Source organism: Phyllostomus discolor, chromosome 5, assembly GCF_004126475.2.
Source record: "Phyllostomus discolor isolate MPI-MPIP mPhyDis1 chromosome 5, mPhyDis1.pri.v3, whole genome shotgun sequence".
Lineage (NCBI taxonomy): Eukaryota > Metazoa > Chordata > Mammalia > Chiroptera > Phyllostomidae > Phyllostomus > Phyllostomus discolor.
In genome coordinates this window covers 31,670,927-31,693,390 of record NC_040907.2, presented here as the reverse complement: position 1 = coordinate 31,693,390, position 22,464 = coordinate 31,670,927, and the positions used below count along the sequence as shown (strand labels likewise).

General features: G+C 40.0%; 1 protein-coding gene and 1 non-coding gene across 4 annotated transcripts in view; both read left to right on the top strand.

Moving 5' to 3' along the window:
• PIK3R3 (phosphoinositide-3-kinase regulatory subunit 3) overlaps positions 1-22,464 on the top strand; it is a 117,932-nt gene that overhangs the window by 22,407 nt on the left and 73,061 nt on the right. Inside the window, exons 1-2 of one of the 3 annotated variants that reach the window (XM_028511379.2) lie at positions 10,488-10,725; positions 11,184-11,293. The exons of 1 other annotated variant lie outside the window; for it this stretch is intronic. In XM_028511379.2, coding sequence (XP_028367180.1) covers positions 11,188-11,293 — 106 coding nt within the window. In that variant the 5' untranslated portion in view covers positions 10,488-10,725; positions 11,184-11,187. Of the gene's footprint in view, positions 1-10,448; positions 11,294-22,464 lie in introns of those variants that run through there. One more of the 3 variants, XM_028511378.2, reaches the window with a different exon arrangement.
• On the top strand, positions 5,011-5,132 carry LOC114498339. Its single transcript, XR_003684763.1, has one exon. It is a non-coding gene; the product is annotated as a small nucleolar RNA SNORA26 (small nucleolar RNA).

Below are 22,464 nucleotides of genomic sequence, written 5' to 3'. Positions count from 1 at the left end.
CTCACCACGATATTCTGTTGGAACTCAGGATCCGTGAATTCTAAACTTGAACCTAGTCTTCCAAGGTTTGCATGAAGGTATATTTGGTAAGATAGAAGGATTGAATATATTTTATTTAATGGTTTGTTAGTTTGATTTATTAACTTTTAAATATTTTGACATGTGGTATATGAGCTTCCATTTTTATTCTTGCTCTGGGTCCTGCAAATGTTAGGGTTGGACCTGACCTTAGAACAGGGACAAAGCTGGGTAGGAAGCTAGAGAGATAAGAAATTAACTACTGCCTTTGTCCATTCCTTTCCCATTCCTGCTCCTTTCAGAGCATTCCCTTCATTTTTCTTTGACTTTCTGAACACTGGCTTCATTTTCATCTCAGCTCTCAGGGTGGACAGTAGCCACAGCCAGCTCCAGAGATTCCATGCTGCAGTTCCAAACCCCTGGAAACACCAGTTCTTGTTTGGGGTAGTACTTTCAAATATTTGTGAAAGAAATTTTGTTAAGACCTGTGTCCCATCATCTGTGGCCTGGGGGGAGGTCATGTACCTACTGACAAGACAACTGTCATGGTGAACTGGGTGGAGGTATTAAAAGGTGTCCACTATCATGGAACAATTGACCAACCAGTCTGAACCATCAATCCACTCATACTCCCAGGTCTTAACTCACAAACAGCGCTCTTTGGCTTGGTTGATCCATCCAGTGAGGTCCTGGAAGTGAGTGAATCACTAAGGAGGAAAAGAGGAAACTACTACCTTTATTGGGAAAGATTTTCAACTAGAAAGGCTGTATTCTCATTTTGCAGTAAGCCATTGTTTAAGGTGGAGATGTGCTAATTACCTGATCACTCATCGAGTGTGGCCTTATCTACCTCCTCAGCATCTCTCAAATCTATGCAAGGATCCCCATTTTTTTGGCTTACATTGTTTCAACAATGTTTTATTTGACTTCAAATGTCTTCAGAGTTTCCCCTTCAATTCACTCTGCAATCTGTGATGATTCTCAAATTCGAATTTGATCCTGACACTCCTCTGCTTAAAACTCTTGAATCTATCCCATTGCTGTTAGCATGAAGTACACATTTCTTATCTTGGCTTACAAGGCTCTTCATGCTTACTGTGGAGCTTCATCCCTTACCATCTGCAGAATTTTTAGTGCCTCTACCACATGCTCTCCTCTGGGCCTTTGCACATGCTATTTTCCCTTTTATCCTGTATTTCCATCTGGCCCTGTCATCTAACTAGAACAGGAACTAATTTAGATATGATGATTTTGAGGTCTTAGAGGGGCATCCAGTAGGCATTTGGATAGATAGGAGACGAGCTAGGACTGGTACTTTAGGAGGCTGAAGGTCAGATGGGTGATTAGCTTTCAACTTGAAGAAAGACATGCTTCCTCAGAGAGGAAGGCAAGGAAGTAAGGATGGGTACAAATTTATAAGCTTTGGAGGGGATGTAAGGAGAGGAGTGTTATGTCTTCTGGTCTGTGCGAAGTAAAAGGCGAGGTCATAGTTACTGATTTCAAGATGGATGGTAGTCATTTGAGATGAGTGGTGAGGTTTGGAATGTCAGAGGAAGAAGATCCAGGATAGGCAAAAGGAATCCCGATTATGACCAGAGATCAGCCCGTGATTGGTAAATGAGGTTTTTATTTACCTAAACCCAGCTGCCTGAGTGTAAGGACAGAAGGACAATGCTGGTTTTGGTCTGGGGTTTGACTTTGGCAGGGTGACTTTTTTGAAAGGACAGGAGGGAGACACAGTTGAAGGTATTGGGAGAAATGATTAAAAAGATCCACCTTGGGGTTAGGTCTTTGGTTCCTAGTACTGGAGCTAGTCTATGGCAGTGTCATCAGTTTGAGCACCATGTTTAGTTTAAAGGGACTTAACAGTCACTTCTTGGGAAGGGTGGTCCTTTATTTTTATATATTCTCTCTACATTTTGACATTAAAATGTCTTTTAAAAATTAAATTATGGTGGCTATATTAGTTTTCTAGGGCTGCCATAACAAATCACCATAAACTGGCTGGCTTAAAACAACAGAAATTTATTCTCTCTCAGTTTTGGGGGCTAAAAGTCTGAAATCAAGACGTTGGTAGAGATTGGTTCTTTCTGGAGGCTTTGAGGGAGATTCTGTTCCATGCTCCTCTGCTAGCTTTTGGTGGTTGTAGGTGCATCACTCCAATCTCTGCCTCTGTCTTCACATTGCCTTCCCCTCTGTGTCTGTCTCAGATCTCCTCTGCCTTTCTCTGTAAAGACACCTGTCATTGCACCTAGGGCCTACCCTAAAGGCAGGATGATCTCATCTCAAAGTTTTTATATCTGTGAATAATTTTTTTCCAAATAAGTTCCCATTCAGAGCTTCTGAGGGATTAGGACTCAGACATTGGACATACCTTTTGGGGAGGGTTGCTTGTATTCAACTCACCACAGTGATATTAGATGGTAGTCATTTTTTCCTCAATATCCACACTTGACCAAAAAAAAATGTAGGGGAAGGTCAGAGGGAGTCATCTATTAGAGTTGAGATTTCAGAGAGGGAACAATTAATAGGTATATATTATCTGGTTCTTATTTGCAGGGTCCTGGGAGAACTTAGGAGAAACACCAACCAATAAGGCCCCATGTCAGGACAGGGTGCTGGGCTATATTCTTCCATTGTCCTAAAAAGGAAGACAAAGGACAAATTTGAGCTGTGGTTAGGAAACGGAGTCAGAAATCAATGCTGCAAGAACAGAATTAGGGAGGAGTGTGAGGTTAAGAGTCTGCAGTCAGGGAGGTCAGGAAGAGGCCAAGGAACAGAGTAGAGCTGTTGGAGGAAAGTTGGAGAGGGTAAATAAATGGTGCTATCTTGCTGCCCTGATTTTATGGCCTGGAGGACAGCCAGCCAGTTTAAAAACACAGAGGGCAGCTAAACTGTTATTGCTTATTCACATGAGTCTCCCTTACTAGATGGTTCGCTCATCAAAGACAGAAATAGTGTGTTTTTCAAAAAAAGATTTTATTTATTTATTTATTAGAGAGAGGGGAAGGGAGGGAGAAAGAGAGGGGGAAAAACATAGATGGGTGAGAGAAACATCATCCTTTTGCTTCTCACACACCCCTAGCTCGCAACCTGGCCCACAAACCAGGCATGTGCACTGACTGGGAATTGAACTGGCAAACTTTCAGTGTGCTTAGTCCACTGAACCACACCAGCCAGGGCAGAAATAGTGTCTTAATTAGCATTCAGCACAAGATCTAGCCTGTGGTTGGGGCTCACTGAATTGAAGTGAAAGAGCTTGTAATTGGACTGCTCTTCCCTTCTACCTTTAACATTTAATAATCTACTTTAAACACAACTATCATATTTCATAGTTTATGTATGTGATGACCAATTTGCGTTTTTTAAAAATATTTTATTTATTTTTAGAGAGGGGGGAAGAGAGGGAAAAAGAGAGGGAGACACACATCAATGTGTGGTTGCCTCTTGTGTGCCCCCTACTGGGGACCTGGCCTGCAACCCAGGCATGTGCCCTGACTGGGGATCGAACCTGTGACCCTTTGATTCATAGGCTAGCACTCAATCCACTGAGCCACACCAGCCAGGGCTAATTTGTATTTTTAATGATATGGAAATATATTACCTTTGAACAAATATTCCCAGTACCTTACATGCTTTCACTTAGCCATATATTATATAGTTTAGAAATTCACACATTGGTACTGAGAAGGGAGACATAATTTGGGGAGTAATAGTGACCTTTATTGACTGCTTCCTTTGCAAGAAAGCCTAAGATGAGCAGAATTGAATTAAAAGAATGTAACTGTGGGTATATATCATTTTTCAATGAAATTCTCATAGTTAAAGACGTAAATGACCAGCCCTTTTACATCTCATGCTTGTACTTTTCTTACTCACATGGTGCTCTTTGAGCCCTAGAGGTCTCAACATTTTCCCAGATTGCAAGGATGATGCCCCTGCAGAGAGGTGTCTGGGGAGGTTGCAAGAAGCCTTTTGGTTTAATACCTAGATTTTATTAAATGGTTCTTTTTTGTCATCGTCGTTGTTGTTTTTCTTTTTTAAAAATCTTTTTAAAATTTTATTTATTTATTTATCTTTAGAGGGGAAGGGAAGGAGAGAGGGAGAGAAATATCAATGTATGGTTGCCTCTCGTGCGTCCCCCACTGGGAACTGGCCCGCAACCCAGGCATGTGCCCTGACTGGGAATCGAACCACTATCCTTTGGTTCACAGGCCCGCATTCAATCCACTGAGCTACACCAACCAGGGCTAAAGTGGTTCTAAAGGAGGACCCAACTGGGTAGCTCTGTTGGTTAGAGCATTGTCCTGCTACACCAAGATTGCAGATTCGATTCCCAGTCAGTGCACATGCAAGATTCAACCAAATGAATGCATATATAAATAGAATAACAAATTGATGCTTCTCTCTCTCTCACACTCACAATCAAATTAATAAATAAAAATCTAAAAAAAATGTTTCTAAAGGAAGCTTATGATTTTGTTGTTCATAGAAGTGAAGAACAATGCTACTAGCTTTCTTTTTCTTTTTCTTTTTTAAACAAAAATTTTCCAATATGGGAACTGGACTGATTTTGCTCCTTCAATGAAACATGTAAGAGTTTTTAGATTTGTGAATTGTGGAATTAACAGTTAAGGTGATTATTGTACATTCCAGAAAGGAGGCATGGACTACAAATTGTTCCAAGCTATTGAAATAATGACCACAGGAAGTGAGCATACTTTAAAACTCTATACGGTGTTACATTTCAGAAATGAGCTGAGCTGGTAAATGAAACCAGCTTCTCTTCTTGCTGTTGAGTTTTCCTGAATTTCCTACAAGTTGCTTGGAATTTTGCAAACAATTCACAGCTGATAAAATAAAAGGGGAGTGAAACTGAGTGTCTGTGGTAAAGCCTCCAGAGGCAGCCAGCAGGAGAGAAGGGTCACTGTCTGCCCCTCACAGTTTCTGTAACCAAAAACTGTATAGTTAAAAAAATTTCCACCCTTTCCTGTGCCCTTTTAAGGTTGATGCAGTACCTTAGGAGGCTAATACAGAAGGGTAAAGTAAGTCTCCATAAAACCCAGAGACGAGATGGTAAAATTCCTCTTTGGATCCTGTCTGGAGTCACAGCTGAAAAATTTTTTTTTCTTTTTGTCCTTATAAATAAATAGGAGTCACTTGAGGACTTACAGAAAATATTATTAGGATAACCTGAACTCAGACTGCCCTGGAACCTTCTTGGAGAGTTGTTTCTTCTTACAAATTTTTTTAATTCACTTGAAGAACACTCACACACCCCCTCCCCCTCGTGTGTCAGACCTGATGCTGGGTACTGCTAATTCAGGGACACAGCTCTTCATCCTTGAGGAACTCCAAGAACAGTGGGGAAGGGAGAGACCCAGAAACAGACACCTCAACATGGTGTGTCAAGGCTTGTGCAGAGGCCAAAACGGGGCTGCATGAACGCAGTTGGGGAGATCAGCTGCACACAGATTGGAATTTGCCACTTTATAGTGGAGTGTGTTGTGTAGAAGAGAAATTTTCTACTCTTTTGAGAACTATAGTACTTCAGTACAGCTAGTCTTAGGAGTGACAGGAAGAATTGTATAAAGAAGAGACTGGAGAGGTAGGCAGGGGCTAGATCATCAAAGCCTTGAAAGCCAGGCTGAGACTTAAAACTTTACCTAAAGGGAAAAGAAATTACTGTGGGGTTTGCGCAAGGGAGTGGCATGTTTAGAATTTTTTATTTAGAGCCATCACTCCGTGTAGAGTATGGACTGGAGGAGGCAAGGCAGGGAGATGATGAGAAGGCTGTTGTAGTCCAACTAAAGATGACGAGCTCTTTCGTGACCTGAACTTTAGGTCAGCTTTCAGTGAAACTTTTTCAGGCTTGGAGCTAATCATTTGGATTGGGGAAACTGAGAAGAGGCCACATGTTTAAAGCAGGTGCATATAAGTTTGGGACAGCCCAAATATTTATTTCTTCTAGGTAGCCTTTACTCACCTGCATGTGGGCAGAGATCAGCACTGTTTTGGGGGCCTACACAGCACTTTGTCAAGTTCTTTATTATGACACTTATCACATGCCTGGGATTATTTATTCCTTTGTTGGCCTCCTCTGAGAGCTCTGGTATCAATGTCAGGCAACTCTGTCTTATTCATTTTTGTATCTTCAGTGTTTGGAAACATTGACAAACATTTGCTAAATGAATGAAGAGGAGAGGGAAACTGTGGTGTGGTGGGAAAGGCAATGAACTTGTCTGGAAGTGAGGATCTAATTCTGGCTTTGCTACTAAGTGGCTGCATGACTTTGAACAAGTCTCCTCACTGCTCTGGGTCTCAATGTCCTCATCTGTAAAATGAGAATAAAAATACAACCCTCCTCCTCAGGGTGATGGAGATTAAATGAGGTAACAGAGCTCACCAGCTGCCTGCCCTGTTTGTGCCCTGCCCTTGTGAAACAACCTGGACTATTGTTCCTTTCATTTGGATCTCATTTGCTCTCTCTCCTGGTGAGAGCCAAGCTGAAAGCTACTGCTCTGATGGAGGGGAAGTTTTGCAGCAGTGGTATTACATACCAACTAGGTGGCCCCTGTGTTGCTGGAAGGGCAAACACTAAAAAGAGGGGGACATGTTAGGCTAGAGAGACACCTGCTTTTTTGTAACCCCTTAAATCTAAAGGAGAACCCGAAGTGGGGAGAGTGAAGCAGAGATCTACATCATGCTCTGATGGGTCAGAGGAAGCCCTTAAACTGTGTTCCTAAGCCCAGGAATTTAGCAGCATCTGGAAGAATGCCACTTCTATGGAGGCCACTCATTTATCTAATGTCATAATTTTTCAGTGCCTTGGGCTGATATGATGAACTCTATCATGATTTTGCAAGTTCTAAGAAATATATAGAGGTGAGGTGAAAAAAATTGCAATGCCAAGTAAAAGGGGTACCATTCTGGAAAAATGGAAAAAATCATGATTTTAGACACTGCTATCTGAAGGATAACAGTCAATTTCCAGGTGCAATGTCTTTCTAGAGGTCCACTAGCATTGTTCTTTTTACACTCTAAAGGAAAACATTTTCACCAAAACTTGATATATCCCCACCTTGCAAGCACGTGGCTGAGGAGGTCCTGAAATCCACAACGGATAATTTGTAGTTTTCTTAGAATCTCATTTATTGAGTTTATTTAGTTGCATGGACTTGACCTTAACACAGGAAAAGTGGTCAAGGAAAGAGAATAAGAGGAAAAAAGAGGGATTGAGACCAGTGATCCTTCCCCAAAAGGTAAGTCAGTCCTGGGGTTAAAGCTAGTGAGCTTAACAAATAATAAAAGTATGTTTTCATTTTGCAAGGCTTTTAAAAAAATATCGTGTGCTCAGATGGCACCTTTAATCACAAATAACTTTTGGTGGAGTTCCAGGCTGATTCTGCAGGCACAGAAAGCTCTGAGATCATACCCTATATTCAGTGCATAGAAGAAAGATTTCATCCATTTCTGAAATAAAGAAGGGGAAATGGATCACATTTGAACAGTTTCATAGCAAGGACATACCAGGGTGAAGAGTGAAGGACAAACCTATCTATGTGGAGCTATAGAAACTATTAATTCTAAAAACTTAAGTGGCATTTTTTTATTCTCAGAGTTTTACAATAAGCTAAGAAGCTTGCATAAATTTGAAGGCAATCTCCTATTTTACAGGTATATAAATGAAAGCAGACAGACTTTGTGATTTTCCAAAGTCTACTTTAAATTTAAAAAAAAAAGAAAGGAGGGAGGCAAAAGGGAAAAAGAAAACAACTCCCAAAGTAGCAGTTTGTGACCCAGGAGTTTGAGCTCTTAGAGCTGAATTTAATCCACACCCAGGCCAAATATAATTCTCCAGGATGGAAATGGTCCAGGACACCAGAGCTAACATTCTCTACCTTTGCCAAAGAGCCTGAGGCGGTTTGGTGACAAACAGTCAAAACCTCACTTCTATTTCTCAACTGAAAGAAAGTAAGGCCAGCATCATATGACAGGCACTTCCCACCATGGCAGGGCACTGGTTCAGGTCCATTAGAAGGAAGTGTGCTTCCCCTTGATTCACCATTGCCTTTTGCATCACTGTTATTCTTTGGAGGTTTCCTATTCAAAGGTTTATTTGTTGGACAGTTGGGTCAACACAATTTTAGGTGGTAAGGTTGAATCAGTTTTATTCTGTGTGCCAGTCTTGAGTACAAGATTATAGACTGTACTGCTTCTTTACTCCATCTCCCAAAACCTTAGCTGTGGGAAAGGCCTGGCGATTGCTCTGTGTATTAGAAATTGAAACCCCACCAGTAAATGATGAAAAGTGGTCCAGGCAAAAGCTGCTGTGGAAGTCTGAAAGCCATTATCTTTTCCACACTTCCTCTCTTCACCTTCATTTTGTTTGGGAATGCACAGGGACACCCATGAACAAAAATAAACCAATTTGCCCTTGACTGGATTGTTCTTTTGAGTTATCAAATGTGAGTACTTCTGGCTCCCAGATATAGTGAAGTAAAGAGACTCCTGGGAAGCCAGCCACAGATTAGAGTTGATTTTCCAGCATCTTCTACCTAGAGGAATGGTTCAGGACATTTAAATTAACAATGTGCCCTGTCCCAAAGTTGATCTGGCTTCTGAATCACATTTGGATTTTAGAAATGTAAGAAGCAAGCGTATGAGAATCCTAATGTGTTTTCTTAGCTCAAAACTGTCCTTACATTCTAGTGGCTCTTTTTAACACATGACTATATACAGAGTCCATACACATTTTGAGCATCTGCTCCTAGGAACTGTGTCAACTCAGGACACCTTTAAGGAAGGCAGAACCACTCCAGGAGGTAGAGGTGAAATGTGGCAACTCTTCCATGAATCAATAAGTGGCAGAGCCACTCAAGGAAGGCGATTTTGCTAGGGCTTAAGTCAGGTTGGGTTTGTCAACCCAAACACAATGGGCTTTGTTGCTCTGGTGTAAAGAGGAAATGGAACAGTTTTTGGCCTCCCCAGATTACATTGTAGGGTCTGTAGAATGGCAATTCCAGGCATAACCTTCACACACACACACACACACACACACACACACACCTGCTTTTGACCATTGTGTTCCTCAGCAAGTTAATCAGCTGTTTTTAAAATGCATGGAAATAAATGTTCAACATTTTCATACTGAAGTCTATCACGGTTTTAAGCTTGGAGGTGGGGACTGGGTATATGTGGAATAGGGTCTGTTAGGGAAACAGAATAGAGCCCTTTTGGCTAAGGATACTAACACCTGTGATTTATCTCAGAAACGCGCACTGTAACTGCAAGCCGTTTTTTTTTCTTTCTTAAACACTCCAGCTGAGGGGCCCGCTGTGGCGTCCCCCTATTTCAAGTGGGGGAGTTATCTCTGGGTTCAAAAGTCCTTGCATGGGAAGCGCAGAGGAACTGAGAAATGAAATGCTTCCTTAAGAAATGCCTAATTGTTGTGTGTGGGGGGTGGGGGGGACTGGGCTCAGGTGGCTGCGGGGGAAGGTTGCAGGGGGCTATGGGCACCTCTCTCACTGAGCGGTAACGGTCCGGCAAGTGGGTATGGGGACCTTTGCTTTGACAACTTCGCATGGGGGCTGGGGAAGCCTGTCTCAGCACAGTGAAGAGGTCTGTGGGGAGGGGCTCTGCCCCGGGACCTCCTAAGGACCAGAAGAGCGCGCATCCCGCCAAGTGACAGCAGGCGCTCCTCTTCGCCGCTCCTCCGCCCCCCACCCAGTCTCCGGGCAGAGGTATCTGGCGGCAGCCGGTCCTCCCCTACTCCTCACTCGTCCGGAAGGACCGAGTCTCAGCGGGAGCCCCGCCTGTCTCCGGGCAGCCTGAGCCCCCGAGCGCTCACTCAGCCTGTCAGTAACCGCCGTTTGCGCTTTCTTTCTTTCCTCGCCCCCCCCCCCCCCCCATCTCTCCTTTTCTTCCCCCGTTCTGCCTTTGTCCGGCTTAGTAACTGAGCTCCGACCAATCGCCGCCTTACCGGCCGGCGCCGGATGCTTCCTGATTGGCCCGCTTGGGGCGCGCAGTCGTCTCCCGCTCCTTCTCCAGAGCAGGGCAGACAAAAGACGCAGGCTCCGAGCTCGGGCAACCGGGATCAGCCAATCACTACCCAGTTTATCCTCTCTTCCTCCTCGCTCCTCCCCCTCCCTCCCTCCAGTCCCAGCTCGCGTGCTTTGGGCTTCAACTCATGGCTTGCGGCCAGCGCCCGGGCCGTACCATTCTGATCGAGGCTGGGTGAAGAGATTGTGGGTAACGAAGGAGCTGAGGCCTAGAAAGTAGTGGAGAGGGTTGAAAGCCGAGACTGAGGACAGTTTTCTGAGCACTTATTTAGGAACCTGATAGAATTCCCTGTTCATCAAGGCGGAATGGAGTGGAAGGGGCAGTGGTGATGCTTGTTGTTCCCCGTGTCCGGCGCAGTTGGGTGGCGCCTCAGCGGGGGAGCTTGGAGGCGGAGGAGGGTGTTCCCCTCTGCGCTGTTAAAATGAAACTAGTGGCTGGAGTCAGAGTAGAGCGTGAAGGGAACCGGCCTTGGCAGGCGTGCGTACAACCCGGCGGGATCGCCCTGCCGAGCACAGCTAACTGGACTCTCCGACGGGCCCCAATCTCGAGGCTGCATCAGCTGGGGTTCCGAACCCGACCAGACGGAGCCCGAGCACCTGAGGGGATAGATCTGCAGACCAGTGGGACCCCCGAAACTTGAACCCAGTACCAAATCTCCCCCCCTCCTTTTATGCTTTCCTTTGTCACTTCCCCACCTTGCTCCCGGCGCTTCCCTTTTTTTTCGCCTTTATTTACCGAAGGACACAAAAGTGGCTTCTGCGGACAGATTTGGAGGCGGTGGGAGCTCTTCTCTTCGAAGAGCGAATGCGTAGAAGGGATTTTTTGGGAAGCCGCTTTTAATACCTTTGCCCTCCCTCGGAGCGTCTTTTTACCTCCCGGAGGAGCAAAGCCCGTTGATTGAAAGTTCGGGGGCATTTTGTTTGGTGCTGTAGCGAAGAGAGGTAGAGGGATAGAGGATCTCGTCCCGGTAGTTGCCTGGACTTGGTACCGGTTGTTGGAAACCCTGAAGTACATTTCCGTGTGGGACTTATACCAATATGTACTTTTAAATATCATAAAAACATATGCTTTCTATATATTTCTTGACAACCTGCCCCTGACAGCGCGATGTACAATACGGTGTGGAGTATGGACCGCGATGACGCAGACTGGAGGGAGGTGATGATGCCCTATTCGACAGAACTGATATTTTATATTGAAATGGATCCTCCAGGTACTTGGGAGAAAAAAAAGAATTTTGTGATGGGTCTGATTTGTGTTTAACAAGACCTTGGTGATGTTTTCAGTGCAGAAGTATTCCTGGGTGCTCTAGCTTTGGGGCGTGGGGGCAGATTTGCAGTTAGAGCTGCAGTGAAACTGCTGCTGGTTTGCACGTTTAAAGTTTGCATTTAGGACCCTGATCCTATTGTCCTGCGAGGGTGGGGGTGGGGGTCAGAGTGGGGGTGGGAGGAGAGAACCAAAGGTTTTTCTTTTCTTTTCCTTTTTTTTTTTTCTTACTTTTTTGCCTTTGCATTTCGTTCAGGTTTTGTCGTCTCTCCCCTCCCACGCCCCTTTTCTCTTTCAATTAAAGATTCTTCTACATGCAAAAGATGCTTTATATCCAGTTCTGAAGTCAGTCTTTCCCTCTGGGAGAATTCTTTAAAGCTTGTCATTTCCTGCATTTGTCTCCTTTGGTTCGTTGTTTTACCTTCGTTAACTTCCGAAAGTGGCTTGCCGGTGTGATTATTCATTTTAAGAACAGCCCCCCTCCCCCCGCCCTTTTCTCTTACGGAAACCAAATGCCGGTTAGTGATTTTCAGGGACTGGGCGGTTTTATTCAGTTGTGGCCTTACTCTGAGGATTTTTTTTTCTCCAAATATAAGTCGCTCAGAGAGACCTACGGGCAATATTTTATTACTCTTTAATTTGTGGTGATTGAACTTAATTTATGCGATAGGGTTTAATGTAACTTCAATTCTTACATTAAAAAAAAGGAGGAACCTTGCTTGTGTGAATATATGTGATGTGTACATATATGTGATAGGTTCGACTATATGTGATGTAAAACATACATATATTGTATTTCTACTTTAGAGCTTTGTCTGAGACCCTTACAGACATTTTGTGTATCTGGTAGGAAAGGAAAAGGAAGGAAAAATGGGAAAGTTGGGTACATTTTTTCTCTAAAGTCTATCCCATTTTATAATTATTAGCTGTCAGATTTTCAAATCCTGTTTGCAATTATGGACAGTGCTTTATGTAATGATTTTGAATAAGTAAAGGGCCTTTGTGACTTATTTTTGTTGAGCATGAATTCGTTGTGTCTTTAAAAAATGTGTTAATAGCTAAACCTACAAAATTAATTGTGTGTCATTGGGGAACCTTAATTATTATAAGCTTATGTGTCTTTGGAAACGTTTGAAAGGATTTGAGACCATGCAAATGTAATGAAGTATAACTGCCTTATAGAATGTGTGCAGAAATTATTTCCTGTGTCCTTGTGAACAGTGAATTATCCTTTGTTTTTTTTCCAATTAGTCATAGAGTGTTAAATGATGCTATATTAAAAACATACTAATGTTAAATCAACCTTTTTCACTCTTATGATCACTTGGAATTTTTTCCATTTCCCTTCATGTTGGAGTCTTCATTATTTGCTTTTATAATTGTGAATGCAATCCAAACACAGCTTTTCAGTGTTTTGTGAAGTTTGTAAGATTTGCCACTCATCTATTGTGTGTATTTCCCCTTTTGTTCCCCCCAATGGGAAAGCATCATTTCTATTAGATGCATTTGTCATTCATGTGAATGGAAATTTAGTACATCATAGGTTCCTCTCCTGTAAAAAGTAAGATTAATAATTCTAAATTTTCATTATTATAAAAATTATATATTCAAACTGCCTTAAAATCATACTGTGTCTTGCCTTGAAGACATACAAAGGGAATTTGTTGGGCGGAGAGTTGAGTGGGGAGGAGGGGAGAAAATGAAGAAGGCACTAATTTTTGAAGAGTGTGGCCCAGTGGAAGAATATTGGCCAAGTTGAGTTGAGTTGTCCAAAAGTGACTTTAAGAAAAGTTGACTATTGCAATTATGTAGTGATGTGGGTTTTATAGGGTTATATAGGAAATTCTGATCCAAACTTTGTGTATTTTGTGTTAATAAACTTTGAGTTTAAAATGTTCATCCTTTAATGAAATTTTGCATACTGAGAGTGTATGTAGAATACTGGAAATATGCATGTGGTGTTTTCTTTATTACCCATTTTGTAGTCTTAGTGTATAATACACTATCAGTTATTCCTAACAGCTTTTTAAAAAAGGAAGCACACTTAAGTATGCTGAAATATTCCCTATGAAGTAAAAGGTTCTTAATGGAAGTAATGTGAATGCCACCCTTGTTTTGTGTTACAAATTGTTTCTGAAAAGTTTAAACTAAGTAAATTATTAGTGAAGAGGTTGCAACATGCCGTGTGTGTGTGTGTGTGTGTGTGTGTGTGTGTCCCCCGCTCCTAATCCAGATCAAGCTCTTCTTTTTCTGCCTGCATTGGTATGATAGTACACTAATTGTCCTGTCTACTCTGTCCAGTCCACAGTATTATTAAAGTATCATCTGATAATTTCCCTTACAATGGTAAATCTAACAGTGACTTTAAAAACCCACCAGTGGCTTCCCTTTGCCTACTGAATTAAGCCCCAGATTGCTTATCCTGTCGTATAAATCCATCTATATTTGCTTCCAACCTAATTTTCCAGTCTATTCTCCTGCTGGAGTCCATCACAAGTTCTTTGGAAGCAGTTTTCTACTTGCTATTCCTTGAGTGTATGCTTTTTCCTCTTTCTGGGATGCCTTTCATTTCAAGTGGTTACTTGTTTAAATCTTATATATGTTTAGGGTCCAGGTTAGATGCCTTCTTTACCACAATGTATCATTCACTTGTGTTAGAAGACACTCCTCTCTCTTCTAGTCCTTCTCATGTCCAAAGCTTACCGATATGGTCTATTAGCTTGCACTTTAGTTTTGACATCGTTACTGTTTTTGTCTTGGGAATATGTAATCAATGATTTTTTTAAGTTAGTGGATACAGTTCCTTTTAAGGTTGTCTGTAGACATTTTGAAAAAGATTTTATGTATTTATTTCAGAGAAGGGAAGGAGAGAGGAACATCACTGTGTGGTTGTCTCTTGCGTGCCCCCTACTGGGGACCTGGCCTGCAACCCAGGCATGTGCCCTAAATTGAGAATTGAACTGGCAACCCTTTGGTCTGCAGGCTGGCACTCAATCCATTGAGCCACACCAGCTATGGCTGTAGACGTTTTTTTGTTGTTCTTATCAAGACAAATTTCTGAAATTATCTTTGGGGCAGCAACATCTCTTCAGTAGTAATTAGAAAATTAAATGCTTTGGATTGTTTGGCAAAACATAAATATAGGAAGGTCTAGAAAGTGGTTCTCATTTTTTCATTTCAGTATCCCTTTATAGTCTTAAAAATTATTGAGGATCCCAAAGACCTTCTATTTAAGTGCATTATATTTATTGACATTTATTGGATTACAATAAATATGAGGAATTAAAAATATTCATTTAAAAATAATAAAACATTACATGTTGACATAACTTTTTTAATGAAAAAATACATTTTCCCCAAAAAACAAAAAAAGTGGTAAGTGGCATTGTTTTATATTTTTGCAAATTATTTTAATATCTGGCTTAATAGAAGACAGAAATTTCCATGTCTGCTCCTGCATTCAGTCTGTTAAGATAATCACGGTTCATAGCCTCTGGAAAGCTCCCCCAGTACATTTGTGAGAGAATGAGAGTGCAGAAGGCAAATAATTCCTTAGTAATACTATGACAGTGTTTCTGACATCTTGGATCCTCTGAAAGGATCTTGGGGACTCATCCGGGTCTCTGGACTACACTTTGAGAACTACTAGTCCAGAAGTTACCTGACTACACAATTTGATGGCCAGCCTAGTAAAGTGTCTTCTGATTTTTTTGAAGTCAGATGAAAAGATTGTTTCAGGAAACTTACTCTGGCATACTTGGATTTACCAGGATTTTCATCCTGGTAAAATTTAGGTTAAGTAGCCTTTTGGTGGAGAACTGGCACACTGGTCCTGTGGTTGGGGAAAATATCTTCGGAGAAACACTGAAGATATAGGTCACCTGCCACCGTGTGGTCCTTACTGTTAACAGGTTAGGCATTCTATTTCTGTAATTGAATTAGTCTTTATAATTCTGAACATTTGATGGGTTCATCTTATATAAATGCTTCTCCTATATGTGTAAGGTACTTATTTTATACGCTAGGTGTCAGTTTATAATGATATTATATTATGGGACAAATGTATATGATATCAAATGATGTAAAAGCTATGTCATTTTTTCACATGTTATTGAGAAAGGTTAGTCATTGCTTTTATTTAATATATTATAGCTTGTATTTTATCCAACTAGTCTTGGATAAAATAGAGGTATGGTGATTATTGCATAATGCTTTTAAAATTTATTCTCATCATTGTTTTTATGGTGAAGTTTATATTTTCTTATTATGTATAAAAGATTAAACATGTTTATGGTCACCATATTTAACAAGTAGGTAAAAAAAATTACAAATATGTCTATGTGACATGGTATAATTTTCATTGATATAGACTTGAGTATAATAGAAAGAACAGAGGCTTTGGAAACAGGTCATATGGATTTCAAACCTGGCTTTGCTTCTTACCCTGCCTCCAAATTATATGGCTAGTACTTAGCCTCTTTGAACATCTATTTTCTCTTTTGTAAAATTGAGCTAATAGGTACCTTTCAGAGTTGTCCTAGGGATTAGAGGTACTATATCTAGCATGGTGTTTGACACATGGTATGTACTCAGTTCATTATAGCTTATATCTTAAAGCATATTGATAACATAATCATTCTACTCTACCTCTTTGGATACTTTTGCAGTCAAACCTTTTGAGCTATCTTGCCCCATTCTTTTCTTCATTGCTGACATTTAAACTGGGGCCACTTTGCTTTTAGAACAGTTCTCCTGGGTCTTTTCTAGTTGTAACATCTCACGAATCTATGGAAATGTCACTCTAAGTCATCTTTCCGTTTAGTTTTTATTGCCCTTGTCCAGTTCCACGGCACTGTACTTTGGAAATGATTTGTAATGATGGTAACAGTTGCTAACATTTGTTGAATAGTTATTACAGACCAAACACTATGTTAAATGCTTTAAATATTTTTTTATCCTCACTTGAGGATTTTTAAATAATTTTTTAAAGATTTTATTTATTTTTTAGAGAGGGAAGGGAGGGAGGGAGAAAGAGAGAGAGAGAAAGAAACATCAATGTGCGGTTGCTGGGGGTCATGTCCTGCAACCCAGGCATGTGCCCTAACTGGGAATCAAACCTGCGACACTAGGATATGTTTATTGATTTTAGAGAGAGTAAGAGAAATATCGATGTGAGAGAGAGAAACATCGATTGGTTCCCTCTCATACGCTCCCCAAGCAAGGACTGAACCCAAAGCCTAGCTAGATATGTGCCCTGACCAGGAATCGAGCCCACAACCTCTTGGTGTTCAGGCTGACGCTTCAACCAACTAAGCCTCCTGGCCAGGGCATGTTACATGCTTTTATATGTGCTAGTTCTTTTAACCACACAACAACCTTATAACATAGGCATCATTATTATCCCACTTTAGAGACAGGAAACTGAGACTTAGAAGTGTTTAATAACTTATTCAGTGCTTCACAGCTAGCAAGTAGCAGAGCAGGTCTTTTTGACCGCTAACCCCTAGGTTCTTAACTAGTAGCTCCTAACTGGTTGCTCTAATTTCTTTTTCCCCTCCCCCATAAGTTTATCCTGAATTCTTCAGTCAAATTAATGTTGTGAAATGTTTTCATTGTCTTACCACTCTACTTAGAAATATTCAGCAGCTCTCCAGTTTTTAAAACATCTATTAAGAGATCACATTCTTAAACTTGCATATATGACCTATTTGGTAATAGGGTAGCAACTACATTTTGAACTTAATTACTTATCCTTTCTTCTCATTTCTCTTGTAGCCCAATTCCTTACTATCCCCTGAATATGCCTTGCTTATTCCCATAGACAATCCAACCTATTGCGTATGCTGCTCCTGATGTTAGATTATGCCCATCCCACCCCCATCTTCAAGTCAGTATCTTTTGCAAGTCCCCCTTCCATCTTCCTCCCAAAGTTCTAGCACTGAGCCCATTAATTACCCACGTCTATGGTACATTATTTTGATATAAAAATCAGGTTTTATACTATGGCATTACATTATTTTTAAAAATATTATCTCTCCCACTATCAAGAAAGCTTCTTGAGGTCAAGCTATCATATTTCTTTCATATCTTTTTCCCCTCTAAACACCCAATGTCCAAATATTTTGTCAAATCTTAGTTCTGTGGACCCAACCAGCTTCATTTTGTGACTTAAATTTTAAAATGTTGATATTATTTATTACCAACACATGATCTTTAAACTTTTAAAGGTAATTTGTTCTAACAAAAAATATGAAAAAAATAATACTTAATGTTATTAGCAACATTTTATGATTTTTGAGTAAAAGTCACCTTTTAAATTTTGAAGAATTATAAGTGAGAAGTAAGGTTTTGAAAGTTTGTTAGGACAGTTTTACACAGCACTTGGCCAAATGTAGATTTAAGTTACCCAGTGTGTCATTATAGTAATTAAATTTAGATTGCATAGGACTTGACTTGGGATAATAAGATAAGGCCAGCCATCAAGCCTTATGAGATCAATTTTCAAATTGTCCGCCCATATGTGTATATTGGTTGTTCCTTGTGCCTATTTGTAAGGTCATGTAAAGTAAAATGGTTATCTTATTTTTTATAAAGGAGGCAGTGGGCTAGGCCCAGCCTGCTGGATCATACCATTTTGTATGTCTCATGTCAATATACAATAAAAACTACTCTGTGCCCTGGGAATGTGAACCAATACAAAGCCAAAGTGTATACCAGGAGGTATACCATCCATCATTATCCAGCCTTGGACTTTGTGTGTGACGTTCTGTTTGTGGGCCAGATTAATTGTCTACCCTTGTCTAAGGGTATACGGCAATAAATCCGTATTTATTGCCACCATGAGCATGTGGCTAGTATAATCTTAAATATTTATTATAGTTTTTTTAAAGATTTTATTTATTTATTTTTAGAGAGGGAAGGGAGGGAGAAAGAGAGAGAGAGAAACATCAATGTGCAGTTGCTGGGGGCCATGGCCTGCAACCCAGGCATGTGCCCTGACCGGGAATCGAACCTGCAATGCTTTGGTTCGCAGCCCACGCTCAATCCACTGAGCTACGCCAGCCAGGGCTTATAATTTTTATTTCAAAAAAGAAAAAATAAATTCAATTGTGAATCAAAATTTAAAATTTGTGTATAAATTGTTTTGGAGAAGGCCTTATTGAAAGCAATTGTTTGTGCTAGGAAAATACTGCTTTAGAGTCTGTTCTTTCTTGTATATATTTCATTTTAACTTTCTAACTCTGTAAGAGTCACTCATGTTATAATTCACATTGAATTTCTAATATGCAGTTGTGGAATTAACCTCAAGCTTTTTTTTCTGAGATTAGTTCTGGGATATGTTCCATAAAAATGTATTTAGTTCATATGTTTTCAGCTGCAAGCAGCAGAACCTAATTCAAATTGGCTTAAGAAATAAGAAATTTTATCTTCTTATAGAATAGGCTTCTGAGTTGGTTGAATACAGCAGTTCAACAATGTCAGTAAATCCCATATTCTTTCCTTTGCTCAATTCTGCTCTCCCTGGGATTGGCTTCATCCTCAGCATAGTAGTAGCAAAATGGTTGTTAGTGATTTCAGGCACCATCTTCATACACAACAATTTTGAAAAGAAGAAGAAAGGTGCCTCTTCCCATGCCTTTGTTTTTGGAGAGAGGAAATGTTCTCCAAAAATCTCTATCAGACTTTTTTCATATCTTTTTGGCCAGAATTGGGTCATATTCTCATTCCTGAAGCAATTGCTAGTAATTACCCTTGAATTTACCATGTCCGTGCCTGAATCTGGAGAGGTGTTGACTTTGCTGAGGCACAGTATTACAGAGGGATTCTTTTTAAAACGAAGGTGGAGAGGATGAATGCTAGGAAGGCATCCACAGTGGCCACTCTGGAAAGTAATTTGGAGAACTGTAACTCTTCAATGTTGTGTTTATGTTTGTAAATAAAAAGAATTGGCAAGTTAATTTTTTTTCTTTTTCAAAACTAAAATATAGTTGTGGAAAACCCATTTTCATTTTCTGAATTAGAATTCACAGGCTCATACACTATATTGAGAGTTAAATATAAGACAGGCCCTTTTCTGTATTTCTTTTGAACTGCTTCCTAGAAGATGGAGGAGCTAAATTCTTTGGTTGACAGTTTTCCTTATTTGAGCATGTAGGTGTTGGAACAGAGTTTATTAGCCTATCAAGTGAGTGAGTGTGATAGAATTTATAGTTGCAAAACTATAAATTCCAAAATTTAGTAAATTAAGTAATAAGCTAGGGACCTGTGGAATGATTTATGATTTGAATAAGTAGCCTTAAAATTAGGATACTACTTTAAAGTAACCCATAGATCTTGTTTTTCAATTAAAATGTACAGCATAACTGAGTTTGACTCTGCCTGTAGTATGTTGGAAATCTAGAAGCAGTATAGTGAGGTGGTAAGAGAAGGGGCTCTGGAATCACTCTGCCTGAGTTCAGATTGTGCCTTTGCCACTTCCTAGCATGTATTCCTGGGTGATGCACTTAACTGTCTTGTGTTTTGGTTTCCTCACCTAAAATATGGGGCTGATAATAGTTCCTATTTCAGCAGGATTATTGTAAGGATTTAGTAAGTTAATAACTGTAAAGCACTTAACATGATGCCTGGAATTTATTAAATACCCATAAATGTTTTTGTTCATGTATTAATTCATTTGTGTTTTTCAACAAATACTTGATTGCCAGGCTGTTCTAGGTATAGCAGTGAACAGAACAGCAAAACTCCCTAAATTCATGGAGCACACATTTTTAGGAGAGGGGAGAAAGCAGAGAATAAACAAATTCATAAGTTAAATATGTAGTGATGGTGATAAATGATACGGAGAAAAGCAGAGTACAAAATAGAGAATGCTGGGTGGGAGAACTGCTATTTTAACTAGGAGGATAAAGAGGGCTTGATCTGAAAGAAGTGAGGGAGCCAGCCAAGTAGATACAAGGGAGGTGTGAGGGCTTGGGAGTGTGCCTAGTAAAGGGAATACCAGATGACTTAACTCTGAGGCAGGAACATTTCTGTCATGTATTCACGGATCACCTAAAAGGCCAGTGTGGCTGGAGTAGAATGAGGGGAACACTGTAATAAGAAATGAAGACAAGTAATGGTGTGGGCAGTTGGGAAGACAATGTAAGAACTTTGGCTTTTAAAATTTGACTGAGATAAGAAGCTATGCAAGTATTGACCAGTGATGTGTTATGATTCCTGGCTTACAAGGATCATTCAGGCTACTGGTGCAGAGTAGGAAAAGGTGATTGTGGAGAAAATGGTTAGGAGGCTAATTGCAGTAAGTGAGCCGAGGGATGATGGTAGCTTGGACGAGGGTGGAAGCTGCAGAGGTGGTGAAAAGTGGTTGGATTCTGAATATTATTACCAGTTATATAGCATGTCATTTCTTAGTCACTTTATTGTCTACCTTTTTAGCTTTATATTTCTCTATATGCTTTAATAATTAAAAGACTTAACTTTTAAAATGCCAAAACTATTTATATACTTTGATGTATTTTTCTGCTTTTTTGAAATGTTATCATTTCTGATCTCTGGTATCTGGTGCAAGGCAGCATAATATGTGGCCTTAGTTATGTTATTTGATGAAGGCTTACTCATTAGTTACTTCTAAAAACATTTCTGTATAAATCTATACTTCACTATAATTTACTTTCAGAAGTAACTTTGAAAAGGAAATTATCTTAAAATTCTTAGTTTGTATGGTGGGCTATGAAAGGGAGAAGAAATTAAAGTGAAGGAAGCCATGGCATACATGGTTCATTTTACTTTATGTGTTAAAATTGTTGGCATTTTAGAATAAATTGTATTTATGTGTTTTTGCTCATTAGTGTAATACTTAGGTGCTTGAGGATAGGCATTGCTATCAAATAGGGAAAAGTTGCTTGGTGTTTAAGAGCTCTAGACTCAGGTTATTTGAATTTCCAGTTCTAGCTCTGTCTACTTCTACCAGTGACCTTGGACGGTTTCCTAATCTGTATAGCAGGGGGAAGAATATTAATCCCATTGTAGGGTTATGGTGAGAATTATGAGTTAGTACCACCTAGAGCAGGTATCTGTTGTTACTATTATTTTCATTATTATTATTATTAAGCTAGGATGCTTTGTGATATATCTCCTGTCTTCTATTCAGAGGAAGCACCAGCCTAAAATTTAAATTAAATTGAAAAGCAATTTAAATCTGTATTCCAGCCTTCAAGAATAAAGGGTGTTACATTGATACCATTTTGTCTATACTACTTAAAACCTGATTTCTCCATTTTTGATCAGCATCTTTGTGTGGTTAAATTCAAACTTTTTTCTCTCACAAAATCTCTCATAACAACCAGTACAGTCTCATTATTTTTATTTCTTTCCTTCCCTTCTCAGACTTACTGACTTATACTAGTTTCTCTTCTAGGAGTACCCGTTTCCCTTTAAACTCTTTCCTTTTCATGTTTAATTACTCTGATCTGTATGATGAGGACCCAGGAACAAAGGGAGTAAAGAAAAGAAGCTATGAATACTGATAATAGCAACATTTTTTATGTTGTCACACTTAGCTGTCTATATAGAGGGTATAACATGTTTTGCCTTTTAGAAAGAAGTCTGCTTAGTTTTAACAGGGCAATCAAATGATTCAGACGTGTGGCAGGACATTGGTTCAGGACTTTGAGGTTAGCCTTTCTCCTAGTGGTCATGACCTGTAAGAGCAACTGTCACATCTATGTAAATGAGTCTGACCTGGGACTCTCCTTTGATTCCTCGGGATCAACCATAGATATTTAGAGTAGACTTGCCAGGTAAAATACTTGTGTATATCACATGCAGTATTTGTGACATACTATACTAAAAATTATTTGTTGTTTATCTGGTACACAGATTTAACTGGGTGTCCTGAATTTTTACCTGCTAAATATGCCAACCCTAATAAGAGAGGCTAGACAGTTGACTGAACAGTATTTCTTAGGATACTCTATGGTATTTAGGGATGGATGTGTAACTTGGTGTAGTGGATATCAAGATATCTCAGTGCAGTAACAAATAGTCCAACTCAAATTGGTTTAAACAAAGAGAATTTATAAATTCATGTAATTCAAAAGTCCAATGGGAGTGAGGGTC